At 41.1% G+C, this 23,869-nt stretch overlaps 2 protein-coding genes across 3 annotated transcripts in view; both read right to left on the reverse strand.

Moving 5' to 3' along the window:
* Positions 1 to 9,389, reverse strand: part of wdr26a (WD repeat domain 26a) — a 25,997-nt gene extending 16,608 nt beyond the window's left edge. The window contains exons 1-4 of the mRNA XM_016486827.1: positions 8,316 to 9,389; positions 4,171 to 4,270; positions 1,047 to 1,103; positions 840 to 976 (exon numbers count right to left, since the gene is read on the reverse strand). Coding sequence (XP_016342313.1) covers positions 840 to 976; positions 1,047 to 1,103; positions 4,171 to 4,270; positions 8,316 to 8,572 — 551 coding nt within the window. The 5' untranslated portion in view covers positions 8,573 to 9,389. The remainder of the gene's footprint in view (positions 1 to 839; positions 977 to 1,046; positions 1,104 to 4,170; positions 4,271 to 8,315) is intronic.
* Positions 9,390 to 10,830: 1,441 nt separating this feature from the next.
* LOC107688975 (adenylate cyclase type 3-like) overlaps positions 10,831 to 23,869 on the reverse strand; it is a 34,675-nt gene continuing 21,636 nt past the window's right edge. For both annotated transcript variants that reach the window (XM_016486829.1, XM_016486828.1), the window contains exons 12-20: positions 23,578 to 23,694; positions 22,301 to 22,569; positions 21,631 to 21,712; positions 19,728 to 19,886; positions 19,499 to 19,645; positions 19,300 to 19,416; positions 19,087 to 19,213; positions 18,884 to 19,008; positions 10,831 to 12,436 (exon numbers count right to left, since the gene is read on the reverse strand). In XM_016486829.1, coding sequence (XP_016342315.1) covers positions 12,254 to 12,436; positions 18,884 to 19,008; positions 19,087 to 19,213; positions 19,300 to 19,416; positions 19,499 to 19,645; positions 19,728 to 19,886; positions 21,631 to 21,712; positions 22,301 to 22,569; positions 23,578 to 23,694 — 1,326 coding nt within the window. In that variant the 3' untranslated portion in view covers positions 10,831 to 12,253. The remainder of the gene's footprint in view (positions 12,437 to 18,883; positions 19,009 to 19,086; positions 19,214 to 19,299; positions 19,417 to 19,498; positions 19,646 to 19,727; positions 19,887 to 21,630; positions 21,713 to 22,300; positions 22,570 to 23,577; positions 23,695 to 23,869) is intronic.

A 23,869-nucleotide genomic window follows, 5' to 3' on the forward strand; every position in this document is an offset into this window, starting at 1 on the left:
TTTGTGATTTTTTTTCATGTAAGCTATAGCTTCTGACCTTTAAATCAAAACATACTCATGATTTTATGGCATCAATTACTGCTTTATTTAATCAGAAACAGTCTACATATTATTTGTGTATTTTGCTTTCATTTTATTAGAAGTACGCCAACAGCGCCCCCTACGGAATTAAAACTCCTTACTGAGCAGGCTTTAAGACCCGGGGGAGGCTGCCGCTGCACGTGCTATTACCGTTTACTCTATCATACACCGAATGCGTCAATCTGTACGTGCATTCTCTGTTTAAATGCAGAGATCCAAAACAGTGAATCCAATAACCATTCAGGCAAAATTTTGCTTCAAGAATGAGCCACAATGCTGACATGATCTAATAACACTGTTGACGTGATCTAATCGCTAGCACACCCTGAGCACATGCGAGTTAACGCATTCCTCTTATCGGCGAGACATATCGACATAATTTTTCAAATCGGGCCGATGCCGATATTTACATTTAAAGCCATCATCGGCCGATTCCGATATTGGTCCGATAATATCGTGCATCCCTATTACTTATTACACTGTAACAAGCTCACCTTAAAAGAACTTATACCAAAAAAATTAACACAAATATTTAATTTTATTTTAGTAGAAATTTTACCAGTACTCAACACTGTATACATTTTGAAAAAATGTTAAACTCTGTAACAGGAGTGGCAGCATGCAGGCAGAATTTCTTTCAAAGGTTAGAGTAAAGTCGCTTTCTCATAATAGGTCACCTATGAGTATGTCATAAAAAAAAAAAAAAACGAGAAAATGACGTTGTTTTAATTCCCCAAAATAGTTGTCAAGTGTGATACCCGCTGAGGACGTGGCTGCGTTCAGTGTTGTACTTCAGGGGCGTGAGTTCGGCTCGGAGCACCTGCAGCGCTTCTAGAACCTTTCCGTCCTCCAGATACTCCAGATACTTCTGCTGCAGGAGCAGGAACTTCATCCGCTGAACACACAGGAGAAAATCAATCAGGACGTTCATAAAACGGATGGTGGAGATGTGACTTTGGACTTACCACCACAGCGCTGGGTGAATGCATCAGTGCTTTCAGCTCGTTGAGGTCACTCTCAGCCTGTTAGAAAACACAGCCAGATTAACTGAGTTTACACAAGTTGACAAACCCTTATCAGTTGCTTGCTTGGCTTGTTGTGACCCATTTGACTATTACATACACAAAAAGGGCAAAGTTTTGAAACGCCCATAAGGTGTAATCCTACTAGCTACTGATGGGAATCGTAAGCAGTTTAATGATTCTGGTTCCAGCTCGGATCCCACCGCATTATTCCACTTCTGTTAACAACTTTTTTAAAGGAATAGTTCACCCAAAAATGAAAATTTGCAAAAACAAATTGTCCTCACCCTCAGGTCATACAAGATGAGTTTGTTTCTTCATCAGATTTGGAGAAATGTAGCATTGCATCACTTGCTCACCAATGGATGCTCTGCAGTGAATGGGTGCCGTCAGAATGAGAGTCCAAACTAAAAAAATCACAATAATCCACAAGTAATCCACACCACTCCAGTCCGTCAGTTAATGTCTAGTGAAGTGAAAAGCTGCTTGTTTGTAAGAAACAAATCCATCAAGATGTTTTTAACTTTAAACTGTTGCTTCTGGCCATAATGCATAAAAATGCTTCCTCGAGTGAAAAAGTCCATCTTCCGTTGTCCTCTCACAACAAATATGCTGCTGGATTTTAAGATCTGTCTTAGACTTTTTTCACTTGTAAACGGTGCTTCATCTGTGCAGATTTCTCTCCTGATTCAAGATGACTTTTTCACAATATTATTGATAGGATTTGTTTCTTAAAAACACAGCTTTTCGCTTAACTAGTCATTAACTGATTGACTGGAGTGGTGGGGATTACTTGTGGATTATTGTGATGTTTTTATCAGCTGTTTGGACTCTCATTCTGACGGCACCCATTCACTGCAGAGGATCCACTGGTGAGCAAGTAATGCAATGCTACATTTCTCCAAATCTGATGAAGAAACAAATTCATCTTGGATTACCTGAGGGTGAGTAAATTTTCAGCAAATTTTCATTTTTGGTTGAACTATTCCTTTAATAATTTAGTTGAAGACTATGGGTGGAAACTATTCTTATTGCATTTACTATCCTCTAAAGAAGGGGTGTCAGACATACGGCCCACTCTGGCCCGTGGGATGATTTGGACAATAATATAAAATAATAAATAAAACATTATTTTGAAAATTAAATAAAGTGCATTCCCTACAATGTTTGATTTTTTATTTAAAGTGGAAAAATGGCTCGTTTATTTGTGTTAATGTTACGCCGTTGGGACATCTACCACACATTTTAGGGAAAAATCACGATTTTAATCACGATTCTTTGTCACGTTGGTTTTACTATGTTGCAAGTTGTCTGAGCAGTACAGTCAAACTACCGTATTGACCCGAATATAAGACTATGTTTTTTTCTTGGAAATACATCTGAAAAAACGTGGTCGTCTTATATTCAGGGTACATCTGGAAAAAGGGGGGTCGTCTTATAATCAGGGTCGTCTTATATTCGGGCCAATACGGTAATTTCCCTATTTTAAAAACAAAGCCTTATAAGGTAACAAAATATAAAATAAAAAAAGAATGGCAGACATTTAGGCCAAAGAGGGCGAAGATAAAAATCTGTCATTATTTTATCTTTGTTTACTCTCAACATTCTTATTTTTTAATAACAAAGACATTCCAGTTGTATCCCATCTGCATGCCACAAACACTGTTTTTTCCTTCTGTAATGTAAAGACTTCAACATTTCCTAGACTCTAGGGATGCACCGATACCATTTTTCAGAACTGATCCGATCCAACCCAATATCAAAAATTCGGAGTATCGGCTGATACTGATACGATACCGGCACAGTATTTTTTTTAATCAATGTAGAATTTCTATACCTCTATGTGTTGACCTGATCATCACTGTTTTGTGTGTTAAACACAATCTACTAAATATAGACAACTTCATTATACAGAAAAATAACAAATGAAAAAATATATAATCATAATCTATGACAAAAATACTATTATAAACTAGGTTAGTGGATAATTCAGCTGCAAAAGTTACTCTAGAAAAATGAGTGCACAATACTTTTATAAAATCTAAACATTTACTGAAAAAACATTTAGTGGGGAAAAAATAAAAGTGAATAAGTGTAGAGCTAAATCGTTGCTCTTTGTATTGTTGTAAAATACATTCATGAAAAACAATAAATATATTTCTATATAAATATTATAAAATTAAAAGACATTTCTTTTAAATGTAGAGCACAGTTATGAGGCAGCAACATATGATAGATAGGACAGAACAAGAAAGGCTATTAATAATATTTCATCTCGCAAAAGTATTATAACATGAAAGGCTCCAATACAGAGCGGCACAAAGCGCTTATGCGCATCCCGTGCACAGAATGATGCGCTTGAAGCAGCACGGAGTCACGGCGAGCAGCGCTTCGCATAGAAAAGTTCAAAGCACAAAGGGAAGAGATATTGATGCGTAGTGTATTATATCTGTGCAATAGTCTCTTTTCTTTTAACAGTTTTGAATTTCAGTTACTGGGCATGTTAAGAACAATTCATAGTGCTCTCTACTCCAGTGTTGTGATCTAACAGACACCCGGTAGAAAGTAACATGATATAGAAACAGCACTAAACTCCAGCAAGATAAAGTCCTTTTATGCAAAACCATTGATCTTTATCTACAGATCAAGTATAATAATAGGAACATTGAATCCTCTTGGACAGAGTTTTATTGTCTTGACTGTCATAACCGAACGCGACACGCAGTTTTAATGTTGAAAGGAGGATGACAGACAGCCGCAGCGGAGAGAAGAGTTTACGGGAACTTGAATTTAATGACTTCAATATTCATCTGTACCTCACATTAAACTATGGAACGGATTCAGAACATTTGGAATATAGTGCACAAAAACTTTATGGTGCTTTATAATGTTTTTGTGCCTTTCGTGGCTTAACAATAACACAATAGTATATGCACATTAATGGATTTGGATCCATCTCGTCTGACCGATACCTGATCCGGCAGAAAATGGCAGTATCGGAGCCGATACAGATACCGATTATCGGATCGGAGCGTCCCTATCCTAGACTGGCTACATGAAGACTCACCTTTTCCCATTCTCCCTCCATCACATGATTCCTGAACTTGGTAGCAGCAGGATGCTCAAGTCTACAGCCTGATTCCTGCATCAACAGGTCCACTGTTTGACTGAAACAAAAAGAAAGATGCTAATGAATATTGTGAAGTGGATTCATACTCATTTCACATGATAGCCTCAGGATTAGAGATTTGATTCAGCATTTTATATTCTTGCGCACACACCCACACACAGACAGAGTTCCAATCTCCTGGCAACAAGAAGTCAGTGTTTGATTCATGAACACAATAATTAACATAAATTCCTGAACTTGTCATTTCCTAGAAAGGAACACCACTCCCGCTCAATTCAATACAAACTGTGTGGAGCACCAATTCACCTGCTTTTCTACACAGAAAACAGGTAGGTTTATGCTAGGCAAGACAGACTGCAATAAAACTAGTTTACCTTGCTTTTACCTTGTCGACAATAACAATTGAACTAGTAAACTAATACACTAGACATGTTTATATATACACATATGGGTGTGTTTTTTTTCTTCAACATTTCAAATTCAGATTTTATTAAAAAAAAAAATTTTTCTTCTTTTTGTTATATGAAGGTCTTACAGGACTTGTGTACTAGCCTATGTGGCAACATATACTGTATTTGATAAAACTATATTATATTATAGTGTCTGGCAGTTTAGAGCAACAATAGCATGAAAATATAAAAATACCACTGCAATATCATGAAAACAGACATCATTATGCAATCATAACAGTCACTATTATTACACTATTATTAAAGCAGAAAAACACCACTGACACTATCATGAAAACACAAAAACACTTTTGACAATACCATGAAAGCACCACTGAAAACAAACAAACAGACAAAAATCAACATGTTACAAAATACCACTGACACCACCTTGAAAGCACAAAACCACTGACACGATTATGAAAACAATAACAGCACTGACACTCTACAAGAACACTACTGACACCATCATGAAAGCACAAAAACACCACTGACACTGTTATTAAAAAAACACTAACACCACTGACATGGCACAAAAACACCACTGACACGGTTATGAAAACAATAACAGCACTGACACTGTTATTTAAAAAAACACTAACACCACTGACATGGCAGAAAAACACCACTGACATGTTATAAAACACCACTGACACTGTTATAAAAAACACTAACACCACCGACATGGCACAAAAACACCACTGAAATCTAAGAAAAATCCACTGACATGTTACAAAAAACCACTGCCACTGTTATGAAAACAATAACAGCACTGACATGCTACAAGAACACCATTGACACCATCATTAAAGCACAAAATCACCACTGACACGGTTATTAAAAAAAAACACTAACACCACTGAAATGATACAAAAACACCATCAAGACAGCACAAACAAACAACAGCACTGACACCACAATTAAAGTACAAAAATCACCTCTGAAAAATAAAATATAAAAAAAAAATAACAGCACTGACATGCTCATTAACACAAAAACACCACTGACTCTGTTATGAAAACAATAGCAGCACTGACACTCTACAAGAACACTACTGACACCATCATGAAAGCACAAAAACACCACTGACACTGTTATTAAAAAAACACTAACACCACTGACATGGCAGAAAAACACCACTGACATGTTATAAAACACCACTGACACTGTTATAAAAAACACTAACACCACCGACATGGCACAAAAACACCACTGAAATCTAAGTAAAATCCACTGACATTATGAAAACAATAACACCACTGACATGCTACAAGAACACCACTGACACCATCATGAAAGCACAAAAACACCACTGACACCGTTATTTAAAAAAAACACTGACACCACTGAAATGATACAAAAACACCATCAAGACAGCACAAACAAACAACAGCACTGACACCACAATTAAAGTACAAAAATCACCTCTGAAAAATAAAATATAAAAAAACACTAACACCACTGACACTGTTATAAAAAACACTAACACCACTGACATGGCACAAAAACACCACTGAAATCTAAGTAAAATCCACTGACATTATGAAAACAATAACAGCACTGACACTGTTATTTAAAAAAACACTAACACCACTGACATGGCAGAAAAACACCACTGAAATCTAAGTAAAATCCACTGACATTATGAAAACAATAACACCACTGACATGCTACAAGAACACCACTGACACCATCATGAAAGCACAAAAACACCACTGACACCGTTATTTAAAAAAAAAAAATAAAACCCACTAACACCACTGACACTGTTATAAAAAAACACTAACACCACTGACATGGCACAAAAACACCACTGACACTGTTATGAAAACAATAACAGCACTGACACTGTTATTTAAAAAAACACTAACACCACTGACATGTTATAAAACACCACTGACACTGTTATTAAAAACACTAACACCACTGACATGGCACAAAAACACCACTGAAATCGAAGTAAAATCCACTGACATTATGAAAACAATAACAGCACTGACATGCTACAAGAACACCATTGACACCATCATTAAAGCACAAAATCACCACTGACACGGTTATTAAAAAAAAACACTAACACCACTGAAATGATACAAAAACACCATCAAGACAGCACAAACAAACAACAGCACTGACACCACAATTAAAGTACAAAAATCACCTCTGAAAAATAAAATATAAAAAAAAATAACAGCACTGACACTCTACAAGAACACTACTGACACCATCATAAAAGCACAAAAACACCACTGACACTGTTATTAAAAAAACACTAACACCACTGACGTTACAAAACACCACTGACACTGTTATGAAAAACACTAACACCACTGACATGGCAGAAAAACACCACTGAAATCTAAGTAAAATCCACTGACATTATGAAAACAATAACACCACTGACATGCTACAAGAACACCACTGACACCATCATGAAAGCACAAAAACACCACTGACACCGTTATTTAAAAAAAACACTGACACCACTGAAATGATACAAAAACACCATCAAGACAGCACAAACAAACAACAGCACTGACACCACAATTAAAGTACAAAAATCACCTCTGAAAAATAAAATATAAAAAAAAAAATAACACCACTGACATGGCAGAAAAACACCACTGACATGTTACAAAACACCACTGACACTGTTATGAAAAACACTAACACCACTGACATGGCACAAAAACACCACTGAAATCTAAGTAAAATCCACTGACATTATGAAAACAATAACAGCACTGACACTGTTATTTAAAAAAACACTAACACCACTGACATGGCAGAAAAACACCACTGGCATGTTATAAAACACCACTGACACTGTTATAAAAAACCACTAACACCACTGACATGGCACAAAAACACCACTGAAATCGAAGTAAAATCCACTGACATTATGAAAACAATAACAGCACTGACACTGTTATTTAAAAAAACACTAACACCACTGACATGGCAGAAAAACACCACTGACATGTTATAAAACACCACTGACACTGTTATAAAAAACACTAACACCACCGACATGGCACAAAAACACCACTGAAATCTAAGAAAAATCCACTGACATGTTACAAAAAACCACTGCCACTGTTATGAAAACAATAACAGCACTGACATGCTACAAGAACACCATTGACACCATCATTAAAGCACAAAATCACCACTGACACGGTTATTAAAAAAAAACACTAACACCACTGAAATGATACAAAAACACCATCAAGACAGCACAAACAAACAACAGCACTGACACCACAAAGTACAAAAATCACCTCTGAAAAATAAAATATATAAAAAAATAACAGCACTGACAAGAACACCACTAACACTATCATGAAGACAAAAACACCACTGACTCTGTTATGAAAACAATAGCAGCACTGACAAGCTACAAGAACACTACTGACACCATCACAAAAGCACAAAACACCAGTTCCGCAATCGTTAAAACATAACAACATCAGTGACACATTACAAAATCACAACTGACCGCATCGTGCAAGCACAACCACACCACGGACAGATTCAGGAAAGCCGCACTGACAGCATCATGGCTTCATGTCGCCTGACCAATCCAATAATAACCCGATGATAAGGCGCTGATCGCGGCTGAGCTTCACTTACTTGAGTCCTAACCCGTGGAGATGTTGTCCTATGAGCCGGATCACATCCTCGTCGCTCTGGGACAGTCGTTTCTTCTTCTTCATGCTGGTGTCTGACGCCGGGCTCTCGGTGGACGGCAGCCCGTTATTCGCGGAGGACAGCAGCCCGTTGGAGTGCACAGCTTCCGCGGCGGAGGACGAGGACTCTCCGTTCCTGCAGGGCAGCTGCGGCTCCGGCTCCGGCTCCGGCTCTTGTCCTCCTGTCCCGTTGGCCTGCATCTTATAAAACGCGTTTACAGTGGCGGATCTGCGCGACTGCGAGCTGTTATGGAGACGGATGGCCGAGCGCTGGTGGGGGGTTGGGAGAGACGCCGCAGAGAGGCCCGTGATCCCGGCAGCAGACGCCCCGCTCTCTCCTGCTCCCTCCGCCGCCGAGCCTCGGCTTTTCTTCCGCGGGGGCGGCGAAGCTCCGCCGGTTTCCGAGTCGGAGGAGGAGGCAGCGGAGGCCAGAGTTTCCTCGCCGGCAATGTCAGAGTCGAGACGCCTCACAAGCTCGATATCAGCGCGATTACAGACACGGAAGCCGCCGCCGTTCTTTCGCTCGCTCGCTCGCTCGCTGCTCTTGTTATTGTTTGTCAGAGAACAGCTGCAAGTCCATTACGGACGTCGGTCGGTGCGCGATGACGTCATCGGAAGAGCCGCAACAACCTTGAACTCTCTAGAATCACAAAAAAATAAATAAAAATAAAAAACTCTCTAGAATCATATAAAGCCACACTCAAGAAGAGAGCTGGCTTCACGTTATTGTTGTACAGTCTAACAAAAAGTACTGACGCTGTCAGATAGCAATAGAGTTCAAACTTACTGAATGATTAAACAAGAACACCATGAAGCGGTATTAACAACTTGTTAATGCCTTGGTATTAACATGATACTTCTTGAGGGAACTTACAGAAAAGTTTTGTATCCAGCAATAATATTTGATTACCAATAATACTGGTATGACTGTATTTACATGGTAAATAGGCCTACCAATAAAATACATACATACATACCATGGTACTGCTGTATTTCTATGGCACATCGTCAAAAAATATGAAGTCGTGTCCACAAAGCTATAGTAATAATACCATGGCAATTTTGGTATGTTTTCATCAGTGGTATAGATGTGCTATACCTGGTATGACTTTCTGAAATGGAAACCAGGGACATTTCCTAGCAGTCATCCAAATGTCATTATCTATGATTTTTTTTTTTTTTTTAAATGGGGACAATACTTTTTTTTTTTTTTTTTAGGTCCATATACCGGTACTTTTATATGGTTTTAAGGTAAGTTTGACAAGTCACCAAAAATCACACTATGAAAAAAATTAAAATAATAATAACCACTGCAAATAGCACACTAAACATCATATTATATTCCAAAAAAAAGGCCCATATGGCTTTACAAAAATAATATTACAAAAAATAAAACAAAATAAATATGAGAAGTAGAACTGATAAATAAAACTAATGTTATTAAACCTGAACTGAATTAAGCTGCATGATGCACACTGTTATGGATCTGAACTGACTTGTGCTGAATAATGACACTCTTATAATGACTTATAATGATAATGACTGAATAATGACAGTCTTTTAGAGCTGTTTTACACCAGAACCTGAATGGTCTCCATAGTTTCAGTTTCCTTAACTGATTCTATCATTTTCCTGTTTATTGCATTTAATATTTTCATTTTCAGAATCTGTGAATATACTGTGTACAAATATTGATAATACTTTAAGGTCTAATTCTGACTATTAACTACGACTTTTGCCTCAATAAACTCCTAATATTCTGCTCATTAATAGTTAGTAAGGTAGTTGTTACGTTTAGGTAGGGTTAAGAGATTGTAAATATAGTCATGCAGAATAAGATATCAATATGTGCTTTAATAAACAGCCAATATGCTAGTAATATGCATGCTAGTTAATAATGAGAATTCCTTAACATAAAGTGTTACCCAAATATTTTAAGAGATTTTTTTTCAAAAGTTGTTTTTTGTTTGTGCTTTTGGAGGCTATGTTGGTCTGGATTTGACAGCGTTTTGCAAGGTGTTGTGAACATGCTGTAAAATGGGGATATTTCTGGGGACAAAGCTTCTCCATTTATGACCCTGCTGAAAAAGTTGGTTTACTTATCTTAACTGGTCCCACAGAACAAGTGCCCAAAACTCCTATAAAATCAGACCAGCACGTCATCTTAGGCTGGATTTAACATTTTTAGCAAGGGAGTAATGCAAACCTTGTTAATTAACTATTTGCCCAAACTGTCAATTGTTAACTATTGTCAAACAATCACAAATATCAGTTTTCATGTTGTTTTAATAATTATTTTGATGACAATGTTGCCATACCATGTTACCAAAGTTTTAGGGTAACAGCAATAACTGGAGTAGCTATGGTATTCGGGGAACCATTATGTTGAATAAATTCAAAAACACATTTAAAATATAAACATTTAACAACGCATTTAAAATAATCAAACTCAGACAGCATTAGGTAACAGATCTTTCAAAGTGCCATTTTATTCCATATCCAAGCATAATTCAAAAATATCAAATTTTAGCAAAATCCTGCATCAAACCACAGCGATCGGCCACAATGTCATGCCTTCATAAACCATTTCAACATCTGAAAGTCAAAATCAAATGCATTTCTGCTTACCGACACAGAAGGTCCCTGACACTGGTAATAAATGAACTGTTTGGCCAGTTTAGAAGACACACCGATCCAGCCTAGCATCCTGTCTCTGTGTACAATACTCTTTAACTACAACTTTTACATCATAATATAAAAATATGACTTGCTGGGAGAAGAGGGCTCTTCTTAAAACTGTACCGGAGAGCAGAATGCTGTAAAAGAATAAACTATTGCACATTCATCTAATCCTTTAGGAAAGACACCGCGGGGAATATATTCTGAACTAAGAAACGTTCATCCCTGCAATGACACGCACAATGAACCCGTTCACACAGTGATACTTATACACTCCTGCTGCACTTTGACTATGTCCTCAGAGTAGCACAAACTGACACACATAGTGGCTTGTATTTGGCACATGAGGAACACTAGAATGTATAATGGGGTCCAAAAGTCTGAGACAACCAGTGAAAGCGCTTGTTTTTATTTTTAGAATTTAATACAATATTTTTTATTACTAATTACATTGACAGCATAATAATTTTAGTAACACTTAATTTTTGTTTTGTTTTAAATATTCTTATTTTTTAGTTATTTTATGACTTTTGCGTAATCCTAGAACTGTACAGTTATTTCCAGGATTAAAACCCATGATTTAATGTGGTCTCAGACTTTCAAACCCTCATGTACATCCATTATAAATGACTAAAATTCAAAAGAGAAAATGTGACTATAGAGTTTAGAAATGCATGAACACACAAACACACACTTTCAGAAGAGGCAAAGGCAGTCAGTATGATTTCCTACACAGGCATTCGGAGTAGGTTTTCAGTTGCAAACAACATTCAGATATATCTGGGACTTTCAGAGTAATCTTTAAATAAAGAATTAAATAATTAAATGAAAGAAGAACAAAAATAGGTAATTTATCGGTTCCTTTGAGCAGCGCAGTGCGTAAAATACAGCAGATTTCATTGTATTCGGTGCGGTCTGAGTTTAAAAACAACCTGTTTATCACTTTAGCAACCTAATAAAATCATTCAACTTGTTTTATTTCATTCACTCATCTCTGTGCACACTTTCAAAATTTAGATTATATAGTACTTCTCTTATATAAACAGAAAGTCTCTCTCAACATTTCTTCCTTCAGCCTAATAAATAGAGAAAACACATTTGAAAGTACTAATTACTGGAGCACATGTACTCGGCAGAAGAGGTATGAGGTGAGGTGTGCGCGAGCAAGAGTTTTGTGTAGGACAGTGTGTGTGCGCGTGTCGGTCAAGAGTTGTCCACCACTTGGTGCGGCAGGGTGACAAAAGAGCCGTTAATGAAGGAGCCTTGTTTTTCACGTCCCTTTAGGAAGTAGGTGAGCAGCTCTCCTTTCCCCTTGACGAATATGGGTCCTCTCCTGACGAAGCGGAAGCCGTAGTCCTTCAGGATGCAGTAGCAGTCCTCCACCACCTGGGGGAAGCAGAGTTTGTTTAGCTGGCGAACAGCGCTGTCACCGTTACAATGCAGTAAAACTCAGAAAACAGTTTGCACTTTTGAACTTCCAGTTGCATCGTCCTGTTTTTTTTTTTTTTAAATGTTCTCAGGTTTTATTCTAAGACATCAGTTAAACCCCCTTGTGATTTTTTATGAGTCTTGAAAAAGGTGCTTGCTAACAAATCGTTAAATGTGACTACAGAGGTTGTCGAGACTTTAAACACAATCACACCAAACAAGTAAACGTAATCGGTTACTTTCGTAACCTCGGTTCCCTGAGATACGGGAACGAGTATTGCATCGCTAGAAGCTTATGGAAAAACTCCTTTTTCTCCGAGGACTGAAGACTTATTTAATCACGCAGTGTAACTGCACGGCCATTGGTTTGTGCAGTGATTATAAAACGAACCAATGGCTCGGCAGCGGTGCTGCACGAGCCTATGGCGGTGAAGCACGCCAGAGCCCGCCAGAATGGGCGGGGCCATCTGGCTATATAAGCGGGCATTTCGCCATAGGATCTCAGGTCAGTTCGACTGAAGCAATGACACCGAGTCGTGCAGCGTCATGGCACGGCAAGGAACACAGTACTCGTTCCCGTATCTCAGGGAACCGAGGTTACAAAAGTAACCGAGTACGTTCCCTATGGATACTTCACTCGTACTGCGTCGCTAGACGCGTATGGGGAACCAATACAATCCTACCGTGCAATGAGAGAGGAACGACTGATATGAACTGGCCTTGAGCGAAAAAAGGCTCAGAGGGACCAATTATGCGCAGGGTGAGCCCTGCAGGAGGCAAGAGGGCTGAACTCATTGAGGTCAGCCCAGCCTTCAGATAATCGTTCCAACGGTCGTATGTACAGCCTCAGCACTAGTAATAGGGCCAAGAGAGTTCCTGAAGAGTCAGGCAGAGCCTGAGACTTAGACCGCCTAGACAGGCGTGTGCCACTTTAAGCAGATAAAAATGATATTCATCATCCAAGTTATAGAACCTGGCAAAGGTGGACGGCGAGGCCCAGTCGGCTGCCGCACAGATGTCTGCTATGGACACACCACTAGACCACGCCCAGGAAGAGGCCACGCCTCGAGTGGAATGGGCTCTCACTCCTATGGGACTCTGAAGACCCAGGGAGTAGTAAGCTAGTGTGATAGCGTCAACTAACCATCGAGAGATCCTCTGCTTGTGACCGGGGACCCTTTGGTGTGGCCGCCAAAGCATACGAAGAGTTATTCCGACTGCCTGAAGGGGGCGGAATGCTCGATTTAAATTCTCAATGCCCTAACTGGGCAGAAGGAGGAAGCACAGAGAGAGTAATAACCTGGACTCTAAACGGCGTGTAGAGCACTTTAGGGACATACCCATGTCTTAGCTTTAGGACGACTTTGGAGTCGTTAGGCCCAAACTCAAGACAGACAGGGCTTATTGAGAGAGCCTGCAAGTCACCTACTCGCTTAACCGATGCTAACGCCAGCAGCAGAGCGGTCTTCAGCGACAGTTTTTTAAAGCTCGCAGCCTGGAGTGGCTCAAAGGGGGAGCCTTTGAGGGCTCTCAGGACCGTGGGTAGATCCCATGTAGGGACCGTGAGGGGCCGGGGCGGATGGAGCCTCCTGGATCCCCTCAGGAAACGGACAACAAGGTTGTTCCGGCCCACCAACTGTCCGGCTATAGGAGCGTGAGAAGCTGCTATAGCTGCCACATAGACTTTGAGCGTGGAAGGGGAGCGGCCCTTGTCCAACAGCTCTTGGAAGTAGGACAATATCACCGATATGTCACATGTTATTGGGTCCTCGCTGCGGGTTTCGCACCAGGCGGAGAAAATGGACCACATAAGGGCATAGAGGCGTCTCGTAGATGGGGCTCTAGCTTGTGAGACAGTATTCAGGGCGCTCTCTGGGAGATCTACTGATTCCCGTTGAGAGCCCGTAGGCGTAGTGCCCACAGCTCGGGCTGGGGGTGCCAGATTGTTCTGTTTGCCTGAGAGAGGAGGTCCTGCCTCAGGGAAATGGGCCACGGAGCTGTCGTCAGCAGCTGAGACAGCTCTGAGATCCAGAGATGGTTCTTCCAGAGCGGGGGCCACCAGAAGCACTCTGTGCCTCTGCTCCCTGACTCGCCTGATTACCTGGGGGATCAGGGCGATCGGGGGAAAGGCATACAGGAGGAGGTTGGGCCATTCGTGGGCCAACGCGTCCTCGTTCTTTGAAAAATAAGTTTGGCAGTGAGAGTTGTCTTTTGAGGCGAAGAGGTCGACCTCTGCCTTGCCAAAGATCTCCCAGATTTTCTGAACCGTCTGTGGGTGGAGCATCCACTCCTCTGAGGAGACGTTGCTCTGAGATAGCATGTCTGCTCCTTGGTTCAGTACGCCGGGTACATGAGCTGCCCTCAATGAACGCAGGTTGAGATGTGCCCATTCCAAGAGGCGTTTTACAATCTCGAAAAGGCGTTTCGAGGTGAGCCCGCCTTGGCGATTTATATATGACCCCAGCGTCATGCTGTTTGATCGGACTAGCACGTGGTGTCCCTTCAGGACTGGTAAGAAGGCCTGAAGTGCTCGACATACTGCCATCAGTTCGAGGCAGTTGATGTGTAGCTGGCCTTCCGCATTCGTCCAGGAGCCGAAGGTCAGCCTGCCGTCGCACAGAGCTTCCCAACCTGTGTTGGATGCGTCTGTCGAGACAACTTTTCTTCTGTAAACCAATCCCATAGTCGCTTCCTGCTTGAACCACTGTAGGTCCTTCCAGGGGGCCAGAGCCGTCACGCAGGCATGGTCCACCTTGATGCGGATGCGTCCATGACGCCACGCATGGGGCGGAATTAGAGGTTTCAGCCAGTACTGAAGGGGTCTCATTCTGAGCAGGCCCAACATCTTTTGAAACCTTCTGAGAGGGTAGAAGGCTCTAACTCTGAAGGAAGCCGCGAGCTGCTGTATGGCCAGTGCACGTTCTGGCGTGACTATCGCCCTCATGTGGACTGAGTCAAAAACTGCCCCTAGGAACGAAGTTCGCTGGCTGGGGGACAGAGATCTCTTGGCAAAATTGATCCTGAGTCCCAGTCGCTCTAAGTGGCTGAGGAGGAGGGACCTGTGGGCTATTAGCTTGGCCTCTGACTGTGCTAAAACGAGCCAGTCGTCGAGGTAATTCAGGATACGGATTCCCATCTGTCTCAGAGGGGAGAGGGCGGGGAGCCAGAGACAGCCCAAAGGGCAGGACCGTGTATTGATAAGCCACTCGCTCTGAGCTGGTGGAACTGTTTCTATGGCTCCTTTTGCCAGCAAATTCTTTACCTCGGCTCGCAGAACATGAGCGTCCCTGCTGTGCACTGGGGTGGAGACCACGCCGTTGAAACGGGGGGGGTCTTCGAGCGTATTGAAGTGAATAACCTTGTTCTATAATCCCCAGAACCCAATGAGACTCTGCGGGGATGGCCCGCCAGGCCTCGGCCTGTGTGACAAGGGGTTGGATTAATTCGGGTGGTGAGTCGCCGTACGGGGACTCGACACTCATGATAACTGGAAGAGGAACTTTACTCTCTTTTTGAAAATGTTTGTTTTTTATTCTTCTCGCTATCACAGCGGATATGTGTGAGGGCGCATTTAGAACTGGCCCGTGATTCACAACACTTTCTGGAACAAACATACTGCCACTGGCACCCAGAACTGAAGGAGTGCTTGAGGGCACGACAGAGGGCGTTTCAGGGGTGGTCCGGCACTTACGAGACTTTGCCTCTTCCTCTTCCTTTCCAGCGGATCAGGACAACGCCGGGGGTGCAGGGTCCAAGTTCAGCTTGGGCCGGGGTCCTTGGCGCTTTGGAAAGGGATAACGTCTGGCCGAGCGGGAGCGCTGTTGGGGCTCAGGCTTTTGAGCGGGCGACGGCGCAGCTTTAGCTGGTTGCTGCACTGGAGCAGGCTTGGGGCGACTGGTGGCCGTTGCAGAGCTGGAGCGTTTTGGCAAGAAGTGTCGCATGGCCTGGGACGACTTCTGAGCCGCGGTGAATCGCTCTGCAAATCCCTCGACGGCAGGTCCAAACAGCCCCGTAGGGGAGACCGGGGAGTCGAGGAAGGGAACCTTGTCAGCCTCCTTAATCTCGGTGATGTTTAGCCATAAGCCACTAGATTGGCCATTGACCTCCCTATGGCCTGCGCTGTGGCCTTGGTAGCCCTTAGAGCCAGGTCTGTAGCGCTGCGCAGCTCCGTGAAAGCTGTGGCATCAGGTCCTGACTCATCCATGGCCTGGAGGAGTTTGGCCTGAAAGACCTGGAGCACAGCCATGGAGTGCAGAGCTGAGGCGGCCTGCCCGGCGGAGGAATACGCTTGTCCAGCGAGGGCAGAAGTCGTGGGCGACCTTCGCTTTCCATCCAATGGCAGTGGGCGGGCAAAGGTGCGCAGCCACTGCCTCATCGAGAGCAGGCATCCTCTTGTAACCCTTTTCTTCAGCGCCGTCCACTGAGGAGAGAGCAGAAGAAGAGTTAGAGCGAAGGCGGGCCAAATAGGGAGCACGCCACGACTTCGTAAGCTCGTCATAGACCTCCAGGAAAAATGGAGAGGCTCGCTGACGAGGGGCCTGGCAGCGCCCCGGCAGGAACCATTCGTCCAGATGGCTACGAGTGGGCTCCTCCGGCATAGACCACTCCAATCCCAGTTCCTCAACTGCCTTAGAGAGGATGTGGAAAAGTTTGGCATCCATCCCTGGCTTAGAGTCATTGGGCTCGGCAGACGATGAAGGGGCGAGGTCAGCAATAGAGCCCGACATCTCCTCCGCGTCTGATGCTATTAGAGACATGCTGTCAGCTCGTTCTCTATGGGGCCGAACGAGACCACGTTGCTCGCATCAGCCGAGGGACGCTGGTCTGCATGCTCAAAGAGAACGGGAGAATCCTCTCTGCTTGGTGGGATCTGAGCCGGAGCTCGCTCGCTCGTGGCCAAGCGCTTAGTCCCTTTGCCCCGCTGTTTTTTCCTCACAGATTCCTGGGAGGAAGAAAACGGGAGGGCGCGAGGAGTGGATTCGTTCTCTAAAAAGAAAGCGATCCGAACGCGCAGAGTGGGTGAGACTCATGTTCACACAATGTGAACAATCCATCTCGGTCAGAGTGGCTTCCGCGTGGGGCTTACCCAAGCAGGAAACGCACTCTGAGTGGCCGTCACGTGCACGACGTGCAATAACGGTGCGGCATTTGAAACAACGCCGGTGCTCTTCTAGAGAGAAATTTGCTTTTTTAGGCTCGCCGGATGGCAGCAGGGGACGAACTGGCATCTGTGCTGGTCGCTGAGCAGCTCGAAGAGCAGGCGGAGCGGCGAGAGGGCGCAGAAGAGACGGCAGCTTCTATCCGCAGCGAGGCATTTCTATGGCGAGCGTCTTCAAGTCCTGAAGGTCAGCGAAGGGAAGATCGTCGTCGCTGAAGGAGAATTGATCTGAGAACCTATGGTGAAATGCCCGCTTATATAGCCAGATGGCCCTGCCCATTCTGGCGGGCTCTGGCGGGCTTCACTGCCATAGGCTCGTGCAGCACCGCTGCCGAGCCATTGGTTCATTTTATAATCACTGCACGAACCAATGGCCGTGCAGTTACACTGCGTGATTGAATAAGTCTTCAGTCCTCTGAGAAAAAGGAGTTTTTCCATAAGCGTCTAGCGACGCAGTACGAGTGAAGTATCGATAGGGAACTCATCTACTTGTGTTTATAATCACGCTCTTGCTAACTATTCTAACTCATGATTTACAAGTTGTAGATTTTAAATAAGGACTGAAAGAGTTTTTGGAAGCTTTGTGAAGATGTTGAAATCATATGACCATGGTATTTTTGTTTATAGCCTAACTTTAGCTTTAGTACACTATAATATACTTTCAAAAAGAGTACATATTACATAAATAATGTATTCATAAAAGTTAATCTTTATGTAATTTTATAATTACTTCTGTTGTCTTTGAAATATGGTTAAAGTGTTACTGCTGAATGTACTGACAAGTATTTATGGTAAACTAAAATATACTTTAATGTCATTTCTATTAAAACTTGTATTTCATGTATTTAAATATATTTGCAATTACCCATTTGTAATGATTAAGCTGCAATTTAGTGCATTTAAAATATATTAACTTTAAATAAGCATGTTATTCAACACATCAAAATAATAAAATATAATTAAAATATAATGATTTAAAATGTACCTTAAAGTATAGAAACAGTCACGAAAGTGTCTATTTTAAGTACATTTTTTGGCCTTTTATTTCATTATTAATAAAGTTTTTTTATTATTTATTTATTTATTTGGTAATACAAAAATCCTATTGTCCTTTTGTGGGGTGAATCACGGTGATGCGAACTTTGGGTTGGCCTACAAAAATACATCATCACTACAGTGCTCTGTTTCTAGTGTTGGGTAAGCTCCTTTAAAAGTAGTTCAGCTAAAGTCAAGCTAACTAGCATCACCTGGATGTTTCCCATCACCCCTGTGGACTCCATGCGACTGGCGACATTCACAGTGTTTCCCCAGATGTCAAAATGAGGTTTACGGGCCCCGATCACACCAGCCAAAACGCCCCCTTTATTCAACCCTATGGAGAAAACACACAGAAAAACATGAAGCGTAATCATTGTGTCATTCACACACAGCTGGACGTCAGGCCACTAACCGATGCGGAGCATGAAGTTATTGAAGGACTGGTAGTTGATGTTCATCAACGTGACTTTCATGGCCAGAGCAAAATCAGCAAGATCTGCCAAGTGCTGCCACCGTTCCCGGTCTGAAATCTGTTCTTTCTGTTGGGAAGGACAAAAAAAATCGCTTTTACCTCTGTTTCATCAGAACTAGATGGATATATTGGACTCGTATGTACTGTCTTTACCTTCATACAAGCATAACCGTTAGTGTTATTGTCTGAAGTGACTCCTGATGCTGCCATATACGTGCTGCCAATCGTCTTGATCTTAGTTATACAGCGAAACTGCGGCTCGTCTAAAAGCTAAAGAGCACAAACGTGAACAAATAACAGAGTGCTTCTACCTCTATTGGCAACAACTGGGTGAAATACTCCTAGTACTTACGCTATCAAAATCGGAAATGATTTCATTGAGGAACCTCAGACACTCAATCCCGCCGTTGTTGATGCTTTCCTCCGTATAGAAATCAGAGAAGTTTGGGATGGAGGCGAACATGACTCCAATCTCATCGTAGGACTGGCTGTAGAGCTCCTGGGACATAGGAAAGTTAACTGAGTTTGACGGAATTTGTGTAAAATATGGAATCGGACACTGACAGGCTGGAATTTCTCACCTCATCTCTCTTCTTGGAGCCTAGAAAATGTCGGGCGACGTGCTCCGGAAGCATATTAGTGACCAGAGCCTCGTTCCAGCGCCGCATCTCGTACACCTTCTCCTTCTGCTCATGCACTTCAATCTTCCACAGGAACAGCGTGCGTGCCAGCTTCTCCACCTGAGCCACGCCAGCAGAAAGAAAGGTGAGAATGTACACTACCGCTCAAAAGTTGTTGTTTTTATATGAAATTAATGCTTTTATTCAGTAAGGATGCATTAGATTTTTCAAAAGTGACAGCGAAGACATTTATAATGATTTTTATTTCAAATAAATGCTGCTCTTTTGAACTTTTTTATAAATCTAAGAATCCTGAACAATACAATTTATCACAGTTTCCACAAAAATATGAAGCAGCACAACTGTTTTCAACATTGATAATAATCAGAAATGTTTCTTGAGCAGCAAATCAGCATATTAGAATGATTTCTGAAGGATCATGTGACACTGAAGACTGGAGTAATGATGCTGAAAATTCAGCTTTGATCACAGAAATAAATGACATTTTAAAATACAAAGTTCTGTCATGAAACTCTAGATGGCGCAGGCCGATTCTAACTCGATCTGATATAATCACATCATTATTCACATGGCGCAGCTGATTGGTTTCTTTTCACATCAGCAGCCAATGAGCTTGCTGCTCAACATTCAAATACTCGGCTAGTGCTTGCTGTAGCAGTTGCAGCACACTTTAGAAACCCTCCACCTTCCCCAGCTCCACCTGTATAGATCTACTATGGGGTAATTTCATATATGTTAAATATGGGGGTTATTTCATATATGTTATATGTGATGCATCAGTATTTCCTACACACTCACAGCAGCATGTCTGTGGATGTATTGGCAATAGCAAGTCTCTGTACTTGCTCTGCTGTAGCAGCATTGAAGATCTACTTAGCTAAGACCAAACACATTAAAATTGCCATGTATATCACCATGCTAAACTCTCAGAGAGTTGTCATGACAGGAATATATTCACACAGAAAAGTTATTTTAAATTGAAATAATATTTTACTTTTTCTGTATTTTTGATCAAATAAATGCAGCCTTGGTGAGAATAAGAGACTTCTTTCAAAGCATTAAACATCTTACAGACCCCAAACTATTGAACTGTAGTGTACTTTAAATAAATATTTTGCTCAAATTCATTAATTTTTTCATTCTGTGGAATACATAAAGTGTATTTTTGAAGAATATCTTAGCTGACCGTTACAATATAATGTCAGTAAATGGGAAGTGGGCATGTCAAGCATTGAAATGACAAGATAAGCACAATAAAGGTATAATAAAAATAGTTATTGCACTACATCCCAAATCGCTGTATAGCCAAATGCTTTGTGTGGGGAATAGACTGAAATTTAAGTCATTATTCGCTGAAAAACTAAAAAAAGTGTTAAAAAAAAATACAAAAATAGTGTGTTTATGTCCTTTGATGCAAACTGCATTAATTGATGTCTTTTAATCAAATGTCTTTGACATCAAACCTGACAGAATGCATATAATATGCATATAATACAATATATGCATATAATATATCATTTGATTTGAAAGGTTCTAGAAAGTTGACAATTTACCATAAATAACAACATACATTTTGGTCTGTTCCTGAAACAAAACTCTTGTACGACTTCAGAAGACTTGGGATATAAAACATTACATTTTTAGGTGCTTTTATGTCATTTTGGAGCTTGACAGTCCCAGTCCTCACACTTTCATCATATGAGAAAGAGTGGCCAGGATATTGTTCAAAAATTCTACTTTTGAGACTCACTAAAGAAAGATAGTCATAGTAAATAGTTACAGAATTTGCATTTTTGAGTAAACTAAAAATGATCAGAGAGAGAGAGAGAAAAGTAAATCTCACATGTCGGGAGAAGTAGTAGAAGCTGACCATCATGATGAAGATCATCACACTCATGGCGTATTTGGAGGGCACAAGATTAACTCTGTAAAAAAAAAAAAAAAAAGATTAAATCGACTTGAAAAGTAACACCCCATTTTTCTATATTTTAATACCTAGAGATAACAGGCTCAATTCAATGCAAGTAAGAGATGTTTCACAATTCTATAATCCACCAGGTGCAAATCACTGAAAATCACAAGTCCGATCACTTAAAGGGACAGTTCACCCAAAAATGACATTTCTGTCATCATTTACTCACCCTGAGTTTCTTTCTTCTGCTGAACACATTTTGAATAATATTCGTAACCCAACTGTTGACGGTAGCCACTGACTTCCAAAGCATGGAAAAAAAAATACTATGCAGGTCAATGGCTACCGCCAACCGTTGGGTTACCAATAGTATTCAAAGTATCTTCTGTTGTGTTCAGCAGAAGAAAGAAACTCATGCATGTTTGGAACAACATGAGGGTGAATTTTCATTTTTGGGTGAACTATCGCTTTAAATAAGTAGCAACACCCATCTGCTAAACAGACTGCTTGATTTGAGATGTTATTCACGTTATAATAGAGTACTAATGGGTGATAACGGTATAATAGTGCTAATCCTTACTGTGATTGGTGCTTGACCCACCTGTATTCTTTAAAGCGCGTCAGATCGTACAGGTCAAAGATGTCCCTCCAGCTGTAGATGTTGACCACACCTGTGGCTCCGGTGATCAGCAGCATGAGGGTGAGTTTGACCATGTGACTGACCTGCACCAGCATGGTGGTGGCGATCAGCGCGAGTACTGCGATGTAGCTGTAGTATTTAGGATTCTCCGAACAGCCGCTGGCGGCCCGAGTGACCGGAGTGACCGCAGTCGCCTCATTTGTGGAGGACTCAGGTGGACGACAGCTCAACTACAGAAGAGACAGGAGCACAGGTCTCAAAAGCATCATCTTAAACGTGATGTGTGTTGCTTTTTCCGTTGTTTTAGATGCTAAAAAAATGATGTTTGTACATTTATTTAATCTCACTAGTGAAATAAAGATTTTTTGTTTGTAAGATTTTTAAATGTTTTTGAAGAAGTCACAGTAATATTTATTTGATCAAACATACAGTACAAACAGCAATTTTGAGAAGTGATATGTGACCCTGGAGCACAAAACCAGTCATAAGGGTCAATTTTTCAAAATTGAGTTTTATACATAATCTGAAAGCTGAAATAAGCTTTCCATTGATGCATGGTTTGTTATGATAGGGCAATATATGGCCGAGATACAACTATTTGAAAATCTGGAATCTGAGGGTACAAAAAAATCGAAATATTGAGAAAATCATCTTTAAAGTTGTCCAAATGAAGTTCTTAGCAATGCATATTACGAATCAAAAATTAAGTTTTAATATATTTACAGTAGGAAATTTACAAAATATCTTCATGGAACATGATCTTTACTTAATATCCTAATGATTTTTGGCATAAAAGAAAAAAAATCAATAATTTTGACCCATACAATGTATTTTTGGCCATTGCTACAAATATACCCCAGTGACTTAAGACTGCTTTTGTGCTCCAGGGTCACATATTATGATTTAAAATAAGTGTTTTCTTTTGTAATATATTGTAAAATATAATTGACTGCTGCGATGTAAAGCTGAATTTCCAGCATCATTACTCCAGTCTTCAGTGTCACATGATCTTCAGAAATCATTCAAATATGCTGATTTGCTGCTCAAGAAACATTTCTGATTATTATCAGTGTTGGTGAGTAACTAGTTACATGTAACAGCATTACATAATTTAATTACAAAATAAATGTAACTGTAATCCGTTACAGTTTGTGTAATTAAATTACAGTTAATTATGAAAATGTTAATGATTATAAAGTGGGTTATTACTTTGTCTACCTCGTTCACTGGTTTCTTACCATATCTACTATGTCAGCCATTGTGACTATGAAGATGGCCGCCATGGCCCAAGTGTTGCGAGCCCAGCGAGTGTGATCAATCCAAGTGGAGAACGACACCAATCTCTTTGGAAATACCTTTGAAAACAATACAAAAAAAGCTACTTAAACATCCAATCACAGCAAAAGTTGAGGAAAGGCCTGTGATCTAGTCACAGTGTGCATGTGTTCAGTTCAGCTGCGTGTACAGTGTTTGTGGAAACAATCGATTTAATCCACAGCAACGTGCATTTAAAAATCAATAAATTCTTCA

Source organism: Sinocyclocheilus anshuiensis, unplaced genomic scaffold, assembly GCF_001515605.1.
Source record: "Sinocyclocheilus anshuiensis isolate Anshui unplaced genomic scaffold, SAMN03320099.WGS_v1.1 scaffold181, whole genome shotgun sequence".
Lineage (NCBI taxonomy): Eukaryota > Metazoa > Chordata > Actinopteri > Cypriniformes > Cyprinidae > Sinocyclocheilus > Sinocyclocheilus anshuiensis.